This window comes from Tenrec ecaudatus, chromosome 6, assembly GCF_050624435.1.
Source record: "Tenrec ecaudatus isolate mTenEca1 chromosome 6, mTenEca1.hap1, whole genome shotgun sequence".
Taxonomy (NCBI): Eukaryota; Metazoa; Chordata; class Mammalia; order Afrosoricida; family Tenrecidae; genus Tenrec; species Tenrec ecaudatus.
Genome location: NC_134535.1, coordinates 88,949,041 through 88,960,550, shown reverse-complemented (window position 1 = coordinate 88,960,550; position 11,510 = coordinate 88,949,041). Strand labels below are relative to the sequence as shown.

At 41.8% G+C, this 11,510-nt stretch overlaps 1 protein-coding gene across 4 annotated transcripts in view; it reads right to left on the bottom strand.

The window, feature by feature from the left end:
• Positions 1-8,106: 8,106 nt before the first annotated feature.
• Positions 8,107-11,510, bottom strand: part of SCAF11 (SR-related CTD associated factor 11) — an 88,224-nt gene continuing 84,820 nt past the window's right edge. For all 4 annotated transcript variants that reach the window (XM_075551837.1, XM_075551839.1, XM_075551841.1 and 1 more), the window contains one exon: positions 8,107-11,272. In XM_075551837.1, the coding sequence (XP_075407952.1) occupies positions 11,126-11,272 (147 nt within the window). In that variant the 3' untranslated portion in view covers positions 8,107-11,125. The remainder of the gene's footprint in view (positions 11,273-11,510) is intronic.

Sequence of the window (11,510 nt, the reverse complement as noted above, 5' to 3'; positions counted from 1 at the left end):
CTAGTCTGGAAGCTTTGCAGAAACCTGTTGACCCTGGGTAACCCTGCTGGTATTTTAAATACTAGTGACATAGCTTCCAGCATCACAGCAACATTGCAAAGTACCACAATATGACGTGACAGACAAATAGTGGAAAGAAGCTAGTAATCATTTTATTCATCACTGCTCTGGTGGTTGGTACATACCTTTGGGGAATGTTTGCATGAACTGATCTTCCTGGGAGGCATGTAGCTATTATCCTATCAAAGACAGCATGATTATACGTCAGGATAGAGTGTGACCGCATTCTTTCTGATGAATTTATCACTCTGGCATAGTAAGCCTTGATTGTCCAATTCGAAATGGTCAATACCAGCCCATTTTAGTTCCCTAATCCCTACGATCTTTATGGATTCGATTTCATTTTTGACAAGTTCTACTTCTCTTTGATTCCTACTCTGTACAATACATGTTCTGATTAGTAATGGATACTTGCGTCTGTTTCTCCTAAGTTTGCGTCATGCTCCATCAGCCAATGAAGATCTCAAGGCTCTGCTCTGCCCCACATCACAAAGCCTGATGGTACTCCAGGGAGGCAGCTTTTGTTCAGATTTCCAACCTGAGGGCTTCATTCTCTGACACCTTTTCAGACCACATTCTGCTGCCAGTCCTTTTGTTTTGGTGGCTAATCCCTATTCTCAGGTGGCTCACTGCTTCCTTCCTCTTAGACCAGTCTTAGTGTGGACAGCCCACTGAAATCTGTGTATTATGAATGACCCTGCTGGTATTCTACATATTGGTGATATAGCGTCCTGTATTACAGCAACCTCACCATAGTGTGACAAACTGGCAGCTCAGTGGTGGGCACATGACAACAGTCATTGTGAAATGTTGGCAAGAAAATGTGTACACAAATCGCTACCCAAAGATAATATCAATTAAGCTTTGTATTTCTTTCTGTTGTTCTTCCCCCACCACACACACATACGCGCATGCAAGCACACGTGTACTCACGCACGTGCACACACACAAACACACAAAGACCATCCTGCAGACATAGTTTTATATTTTTCATTGAACATTGTATGAGAGCTTGTCCATTTAATAAAATGGTAAGCTTTATTCAAATTAGTAAGTTCACAAACAATTTTGGATGCATAATTTTAACAAGTGGACCATATTGTTTTTCTTTTTTATACTTGGTATATTATTGGTTCTTTTGAGATCAGTACAAAGACATTATGAACAATTTGTACATAATTCTTAATGCACATACCAAACTCATAAAATGGCATGTAGTTATAATTCCTTTCTAAATTCCAGTGACTTTCCAGCTTTAAATTTGGAGGCAAAATTTCCTTAAGAGGGAATCCAGTACCATTAGAAGCTAGCTATACATCATAGGTCTCACTAATCCACAATTTGATTTCTTCCACCTCTCTCTCTCTCTCTCTCTCTCTCTCTCTCTCTCTCTCTCTCTCTCTCTCACCTCTCTCTCTCTCACACACACACACACACACACACACACACACACAATTTCCAACCTTTCAAAGCATAGAAGAAAGCTATGTGCAACAGTGGGCGACCACAGGCCAAGGGCTCACACACACACAGAGTTCTGACCAGAAAGCCGTGCTGCTGAGGCAGTCGCAGACACAGTGCTGCTAAAACAGCAATATGAAGACATTTGAAAATGTTCAATAAATAAAATGTTCAAGTCAGTTCTTTGAGGAAGACAGGGTCACTGTGCTCCATTCCCCTGCTCCTATTCCTGACTCCCCACTATTTGTTCTTGCTGAGGAACAAGTGGGTCTGGGCAATCCTGGATCAGGACGCTCCAGGGCTTTTAAGGACCCCACAAATACACCCGTGGGACCAGAGGTGGCCACTCACCGGGTTAGAAGGCCTTTCCCCGGCCACAACGTGAACTCCTTGGATAAAGAGAGCGCCGACTTGATGAGAGGCACAAAGCAAAAGAGCCTGAAAGTGAAGGGACCAGGGAGGGCGTTGAGAATCACGGCCAGGAAAACCGCCAGCGGTGAAAGGAGGAGCCCGGGGATCATTTCCAGATGAGCATCCACAAGCATCTCACTGACGTGCACAGTCCCTTCTGAAAGGGTAAAGCAGGCTTCCATCAGGATTGAGCATGGAGTAAAGGAGGTTGAAGTCGCCATCGCAGATGCTTAGTTCAACTATTTTAATACAGTGATCATCTGTTAGTACAAAATACAAAATAAAACGTTCAAGTCATAGAAATGCGTTACTCTGAATTGCCAGTATGATTTATATTAATACAAAAAATTACCACATCCCCCATCCTATGCAATGTGACATTGACACCCACGACAGTCAAATCTTCCCACAGTTGAACATCTCACTGTTTTCTGATAGTACCAAAAAATAAACAGCCAGTCATTTCAAGTCTTTTTTTTTTTTAAAAAAGCATTTGCACTTTAAAAAAGGGGGTGAGGTAGGATTTCCTCCTAAAAATGTTCATAGAACTTCTAAAAAATTAGCATTTACGAAATTAATTGATAAAAATATCCTTCTGGATTAGACAAGAAGGGAGTTAACAGACTCACTGGTAAGACATGGGAGACCAACATTAACCAGACCTGGCTCTTGCTTCATCCAAGGCGAGTTGCTCCTGGTTTTCCCTCTCTCTAGTTTCCCCAGGGGCATTCCTGGGTTCGCTCCCCTTGTTGGAAGATTTACCGTTCGCTCCTGTCTCTCTCAGCTTTATTTTCACTCTTGCGGGCCCTAGGATGGGGTGGGGGTTCGTCGGCAACTTCGCTGACCTCCTCCTGGGTTTCTCCTTCACCAACCGTTGGCCCAGCTGACCTCTGGGCACCTTGCCGGTGGGGAGGGCACTTGCCAGATGTGGCGGACCGTGACCGTGGAAGGACTTTGTTGACCGCTGCTGTGCCCACAGCCCGGGCTGTGGCGATGCCAACTCTTAGCGACCCGCTAGTGCAGGGTATAGAACGGCCCCGTGAATTCCCGAGACTGTGACTCTTTATGGGAGTAGAAAGCCCCGTCTATCTACCAAGGAGTGACTGCTGGTTTCAAACTGCGGATCTTGCAATTAGTGGCCCGTAAATAAAACTACGGCACACATTTCTTTGCACAAAGATTTTTCTTTTTTTGCACAAGGATTTTTCACTTCTGATTATTTCCTTTGTGTAGATCCATAGAATGAACCAACACACCATCATTTTGATTGACTCCTGGCGACAGCATAGGGTGGAGCAACCTGGTCCTGTCTATCTTCGCCGGAACCAACACGTCACCAGGGTTCCTCTACAGATCTATAGGGCAAAGCGCTTTCCATCTGCAGTGGTGGCACATCCTCATATACATCGCAAATATCACTGCGAAGGGGCTTCAAGGGTCGGGTCCCATTATCTTTTGTTTCCATTTTTCACAAAGTAATATATTTTCATTTTCTTAGTTGGTAGTTAATACATATATACCATTCCATAGTTCAATCATTTATTTTAAAAGTTTTATTGGCATATAATTCACATATCATGCGATTTAACACTTCAATCATGGTAAGCAGCACTGTAGAACCCTCCCCACAATCCAGTTTAGAATGACTTCTAGAACTGTCTTCTCTCCCGGCGCCTCTAGTTCGCTCCCATTGCCCACCCCCTCCCCAGCCACACACCCAGGAAATCATCAATCCAGTTATGGTTCCTATGGATTTACCTATCTCGAATTTCATATACAGAAAAAACCCTAACCACAGTAAAAGTAAAACTGAGAAAAACCTGAATCAAAAGAAAGCAGAAAATATTAAGAACTACAAAAAATTACAGATGGGTCAGCAGGGAGAGAAGGTGCTACGTTTTAACAAACCTGCATCTCTAAAGGTCCACGTTACCCCATTTGCAGAGCAACGCGGTCCCGTCCCTGACCTGTGGTCTGAGGGCACTCACTGGTGCCTTAATCCACACGTATTTTACTTTCCCCTTAAACTGAAACAACTTTAGGATAGGTGAAAAGGAAGACCAAATGATAAGATGGTACTTTAAATTTTTTTAAGATAATTTTATTGGGCTCTTACAACTCGTTACAATCCATGTCAATTGTATCTGAAATATTAGTACATATGTTGCCATCATTCTTCTCTAGACATTTACTTTCTGTTGAGCTCTTGGGATCAGCTCCCCGCCTTTGTGGCCCGATATAGATTTTCATATCTCACACACCTGTTGTCTCCCTTTCCCCTCTGGTTTGTTTTCCCCCTGAATGGGGGTGTGTGGTTATGTGCCATTCGCTGCAATAGGTACCTCTTACTCCCCCACCTCTCCCTGCTTTCCCCCTACTCTTTTGGTACTGTTTTTCCCATTCCAGTTCCTGGGTTCTGTGTCGTAAGCTTTCTCTCTTGCCTGTACCAATGTCCTAGTCCATGTTCTGGCAAAATCCAGAGTGGGAAGTGGCACTGGGGTCATGATAGTGGGGGGTCACGTGAGGAAGCCTCAAGGAACCCTGAGACCCCTCTGTGGGCGGGGGGGATGTTCCATTGTCTACAGATGGGCTTTGGGTCTCTGTCCAACACCCCCTCCCCTCTCACCAGTGCATTTTGTTGGTTGTGAAATCTTCTGATGACTATTGCCCGGTCTCGATGGCACTTTATAATCGCACCAGCAGGTGTGCTTCTTCCATGTGGATTTGTTGCTTCTCTGCTAGATGGCCGCTGTTTAACGTCAAGCCTTTAAGACCCCATATGCTATGTCTTTTAATAGCCGGGCACCATCCTCAAGACAGTACATTTTTAACCTAACTCTATCTGCCATAATAAACTGACAATGCTCTCTGTTCACTATTCACATCCCTCTACTATGGTTGGAGAGGATTCACAAGAGGCCTAATCCACGTGTGGACCCTGAAAATGGATGTTGGGTTTCCACTGTCATCAACAGCCTTCTGAAAACCAGGTGTTCACAGTTTAAGTGCTGCACCTTTAGATTTGGATTGTATTTTTTAGATTTGGATTGTATTTTTTAGAATCCTTTAGATTTGGATTGTATTTTTTACAATCCTCCACTCACCCAAGTTAGTGTGCCTCTTTTGTGTAGACTTGTTGACACCTCATTTAGAACGCTGCTTGTTTGAAGAAAGGTATTGAAGACCCCAGCCATCCTAACCAACTAGAGTAAGGCCTGATATCATACTTATTTTTTATTTTATTATTTTTTGTTTCTCTAATGTGATTTTTTAAAAATTATTTTACTGGGGATTGTTAGGCTTTTGTTTTTTGGATTGTTAAGCTTTTATAACAATCCATACATCCATTGTGTAGATCACGTTTGTTCATGTTGTCATCACCCTTTTCAAAACATTTTCTACTTGATCCCTTGGTATCAGCTCATTTCTTGCTCCCTCCCCCATTCATGAACTTTTGATAAATTATAATTTCCATATCTTATACCGTTTGCTGTCTCCTTTCACCCATGTTTCTGTTGTTCATCATCCCTGGGGGGAGGGGCTATATGTCAATCATTGCAATGTTTCCCCTTTCTCCTGCCACCGTCTCTACTCCCATCGCCTGGATTCTGTGTGTCCAGTGCTCTTACCTGTACCAGTGGACATGCTTTGGTCCAGCCAGATCTGTAAGGTAGAACTGGGGTCATGATGGGGGGGGGGGAGAAGGAAACATTAAAGAACTACAGCAGTGGTTCTCAACCTTCCTAATGCATGACCCTTTACAGTTACTCATATTGTGGTGACACCCCAAATATAAAATTATTTTCATTGCTAATGGGACACAGAGGGGATTAGGCAACCACCAGCACATGTCACGCTGTCCCTATTGGAGCAGACTGCAACAGGACATTTCTGGGGTCACATGGTAGGGAAGCAGCATGTTCTGAACCCCCAAATGGAGCCAATCAAGAAGGGAGCATACCTGGATAAACAATCTGGAAGAGAAAACGAGACTGACAGTTCTGGGTGGGGGTGGGAACAAACTCAAGGACAAGGGAACAAGTGATCCAAAAACCGATGGCAAGGAGGGTATGGGAGGCCTGGTAGGGCTTGAACAAGGGTAATGTAACCAAGAGGACTTACTGAAACCCAAATGAAGGCTGAGCATGATAGTGGGACAAGAGGAAAGTCAAAGGAAAGAACTAGGAGGTAAAGGGCATTTGGGAGGGGTCTAGATGCAGGTATGTATATATGTAAATATCCTTATTTATGATGATGGGGAAATAGATCTATGTGCATATATTTATAGGTTTAGTATTAAGGTAGCAGATGGACACTGGGCCTCCACTCAAGTACTCCCTCAATGCAAGAACATTTGTTCTATAACCTGGCATCCCATGATGCTCACCTTCCCAACACGATTGCTGAAGACAAATAGGTTCATAAGCAAATGTGATGAAGAAAGCTGATGGTGTCCGGCTATCAAAATATAGAGCATCTGGAGCCTTTAAGGCTTGAAGGTAAACAAGTGGCCATCTATCCAAAAAGCAGCCAAGCCCATTAGGAAGAAGCACACCAGCTTGTGTGATCACAAGGTGTCGAAGGGATCAGGTTTCAGGTATCAGAGAAGAACAAAATCTTATCATTGTTTGCTCACCTTCCCAATACAATCACTGAGGACAGATGTATGCATAAGCAAATGTGGTGAAGAAAGCTGATGGTGCCCAGCTATCAAAGGATATAGCGTCTGGGATCTTAAGGGCTTGAAGGTAAATAAGCGGCCATCTAGCTCAGAAGCAACAAAGCCCACATGGAAGAAGTACACCAGCCTGTGCAACACGAGGTTTTGAAGGGATCAGGTATCAGGCATTAAAGAACAAAAAAATCATATCATTGTAAATGAGGGGGAGTGCAAAGTGGGGACCTAAAGTCCATCTGTGGGCAACTGGACATCCCCTTACAGAAGGGTCACAGGGAGGAGATGAGTAGGTCAGGGTGCCAGAGTAGCAACGATGAAACATACAACTTACCTCTAGTTCTTAAATGCTTCCCCACCCCCCACCCCCACACTATCAAGATCCCAAGTCTACCTTACAAATCAGGCTAGAGCAGAGGATGTACACTGTACAGAGAGGATCTGGAAACACAGGGAATTAAGGACAGATGAACCCTCTCAGGACCAATGGAGGGAAGGTGGGGTAGAAAGGGGGAGCTGATTATAAGGATCTACATATAATCTCCTCCCTGGGGAACGGACAACAGAAAAGTGGGTGAAGGGAGATGGCGGGCAGTGTAAGACATGAGAAAATAATTTATGAATTATCAAGGGTTCGTGCGGGAGGGGGGAACGGGGAGGGAGGGATAAAAATGAGAAGTTGATACCAAGGGCTCAAGTAGAAAGCAAATGTTTTGAGAATGATGATGGCAACAAATGTACAAATGTGCTTGACACAATGGACGTTTGAATGGATCGTGATAAGTGTCATAGGAGCCCCCAATAAAATGATTAAAAACAAACAGTTTTGAGATGCACAGAGGAGTTTGGAAAGATGTACATACATAACCAGACTTCCTAAGGGCTTTTTTCCCTAGATAGAAAAATCAGCCTTAGGTAAATGACCAAGCTTTGTAACACATATGATTGAGAAACTTAAAGTATACATTTAAGTGTATAATTTCTTGAAAACAATTTCATAGAGAAATGATTGACTAGAAAATTCTACTCTTAGAAATCCCCAAAACAAAAATTTGCAAATAAACATATAAAGATGCTTATCAGTTTCATATTAGTAAAATGTAGAAAACAACTTGATATCTAATAGTAGACATTTTGAATGATGTATTTATATATTTCATACATATTTGTGTATATAAAGTCATTAAAATGATTTTCATTAAGATGGAAGATTCTTGATAAATCACTAAGATAGGCTTCTAAACAGTTTAAGAGATTGATCGGTGTTAAAAGCTATAGATTTGAATATTAAGATTATAGGTAATTTGTCTCCCTTTTCAATCTCTTCCCACTTTATATTTACTGAAGCTTCCCTCATTTCCACAATTATGATGTAATTAGAATCAGAGCTTGGACATGATGCTACTACCTCTGGTACTGGTACAGAAACAGGAAATACTTCTCTGAATGTTTGCGGAAATCACCATTTCTCAAGAACATTAAGAAGATGTTGGAGACACTTTGTTTAACAAAAGAATTTATTAGAAAATATCACACACTACATATTTGAGTCTGGTTTCAGTAGACAGCACTCCATCCTCCTACCACAAACAATGGCTCATGGACCCAGGGCAACCACTGTGCTGCTGAAGCTACAACTTTGGGACGGAACATTGAAGCAGTACACACCGCAGCCATAGAGGAAAACTAAAGGAGAAAAAAGTCTGGGCGAGGGCATCCCAGATGTTTTGGGGTACTGACATAATGGCTAACTACTTTTAGCCTGAAAAGTCTAGGCATCTCTCTAGCTGAAAACACTAGTCAATGTGACTAGTGGGCTAACGGGACCAGGACTTCAAAAGTCACGTTAATACTGACTTTCGATAAATTACACTCCTTTGAAATGCCACAGAAGGTTTGTGATTAAGTTGGTACACATGCAAAACTAATGCGAATTTAAAAAGGGAGGGATACTGAAGCACTGTGTTAACAGAAAGCATGCATTTTCAGATATTCTGAAATACTTGAAAGTTTAATCCTTTCAAGACCAAATTATTTTCTGCATTTATCATTGAAACCATGTGTTTTTGTTAATAGAAAGCATTTAAAATAGGAGGGGAAAACCCTCAAGTTTTCTTTTAAATATGGTTTTTTGATGCAATTAAACTCAAACTCACTGCCAGTGAGTCAACGGTGCCTCATAGCAATCCTATAGGAAAGGGTAGAAGGGACGCCATGTTCTCAACTGCTGTTGGTCTCCAGCAGCTGACCTTCAAGGCTATCGGCCACAGTAAACCATAACTGGGGCACATATGCCTCAAGGTGTCTCTGGTGCTGGGGTTGGAGGGATGAGGCCCATTTATGAATATTCAGTTACGCAGGGCCCCAGGAGATGGCAGCACACTAAATGTGTAGACTCACTCTGTATTATGTGGGCTATGAAAGGGTTAAAAAAATTCTTATTGCTTGAATTCTAATCCAGGTACATTCTTAATTATCCACTTTACATGCAGCCTAATTCGTGTCCCAACCAGATATGGAACATACTTTCAAGAAAGGCGGAAAGAGTTCTAAGGGCTGCTACCAAAGATATGACTTTGAATTGTTGACACCACTGAGTTTTTCTTCAAAAATGTTTAATTTGTTTGCAAAAGCTCAACAGTATAAATCAAAATGTAAAATATCACCCAACTCCCAAATGTTATTGAAAGAAAACACAGGCAAAGTATGCACTATGGGATAATGAATTTAGGCACAGCAATTTGTGACAAAATTTCAAAGTGTAGATCAGCCTTAATTCAAGAGATGGAACGTTCATATATTGTTTCTAGAGTTCCAAACGGAAACAACTGAAGTGGTATGGTTTGGTAATTAAAACACTGCTTTAATATTTTATTAAAAGAAAAACACTTCCATATTTTCTACCCATCATAACCAAAACACAAGCTTCAATAAAAAACTATAAAAACCAGCAGAATATACCATATTACAATTGCTCACAAGTGTAGACTGAAGATCAATAACTGTTGGGAAATATGTCTATCATTTAGGATTATACTTACAGCCTAAACAAAGATCATGGATGAGAACAATCATTAGTGGGGCCAACATTTCAAAATATTTTGCCTATCAAAGCTAGCACCAGGAAAGTTAATATGCACAGACGACTGAGAAACAGTTTAACCTTAGCTTCACAACAGCGCAGCCCTAACAGGACCGCCGCTCTCGTGAGTTCATCTTGTAAAGGGGCCGCTCAGTCTCCCAGAGCAGCCTGTCTTCAAGCCACTACCAACAGGTCTGAACAGCTTTCTAGCGCCACACTGCAACGAAAGGTGGTTTGCCAGAGCGTTCACTTTTATTCTTATAAGATGCCAATCAAAACAATCTCTCTCAAATTTTAAACTTACCTTTGATAAAAATTAGAATATCCAAACACTCAAAAAAATCAAAATACCTAGTCCCTGGAAGCCTAACAAAAACTCTAGGACTGAATTCCTCTCCGTTTCCAAAACACAACGTTTACAACGTCTAGAATTTTGCAACAGGGTTCATGGCTCCACATGGCCATCAAATCAACACTTTAATCGCTGTAAAGCATCTGAGGGTTTCTCAAGGGTGAAAAACGTCATTCATGATTAGAAAGGTGAGGACGCCCTGAGGCCCGAGGCAGGGAGGGTGCTCTGTGCGTCACGGCAGTGCTCTCCTCGACACAGCTTAGCATGTCTGATGGGCAAAAGGAAGGGAGTGTAAAAAAAAAAAAACCCTAATTTTTACAAAGTCATCACTTTTTTTCAAACCAGCCTTCTAAATTCACCAGAACTTTAGGCTGCTACAATTCTAATTCAGCAAATCAAACGCTTCATCTCAATTGTGGGATGGGCTGGGGAGTCACAAAGAGAAACAAGCAGTGTGACCTCTGTCTGGTGATACAAGTAGTGAAGTGCGTCCCAAAGTTCTGAACACGAACTTACACATGTGATTAAGGTTTTCTACCTAGGAACTTTATTCAGATGTGTGCTTCTTTAAAAATACGCATTAGGAACCCTGCAAATGGCATGTTCTGTTAATATTAGAAATATTTTTTCATGGTAATACATTATTTAACTTTCTATAATTAAAGGGGAAAAATCATAAAGATTATACTTTTTTTAGCCTGACAGAATAAATGTTTAATATATATATATATATATCTTTCAAAATCAGCGCACTTAGGAGTTTCTAATTTGTGCACTTCACTGGTGCGATCGAAAGCTCTACATCTTGCAGTGTCCGCACCATAGCCCAGGCGGGGGAAAAAAAACGCACGTTTCCTGACGTCTTTGCTTTCCCTGGCTTTCACTTGGTGGGGGTGGGGAGATATATAGAAGTTGCAGTGCAGAACTATATTTATTTAGAACAAAACATTATATCCTACATTAAAAAAAATAATTTTATCAAAACCAGATTTCAATCACAGTTGCGTATGATTTTCAGTTAATGGTACGTGTTGAAATTGCACTTTGCAGGTGTCGTTGACCGTGTCCTCCTGGCGCGCTGTTCTCAGCCAGTGGCTTTGTCAGTGGACCCGGCTTCCTCCAGGCTTTTCTTCTGGCTCCCCTTCCGTGAGTACTTGTACTTGTCGACATAGGCTTTCACCAGATTTGCAACTTTAGTAGCATTCACTTCTCCACTCTTACTGTGACAGACCTAAGGAAGAACGGGGTGCAAGTATGAAACTTGTATTTCAAACTCAGAGACCTCGAAGGCAGAGGAGAAAACTGTGAAAAATAACTCAGAGATGACCACATTTATTTTCACGGTTAAGCTTTCATACCTCATATACACTTTTTAAAAGCTCTAAGAAGTGAGAAAGAATTCAGAGGATCTAGCCATGCTGCTGCGCCTAAGTGTTTTAAAACCACATCAGAGGTGATGTAGAACAGCA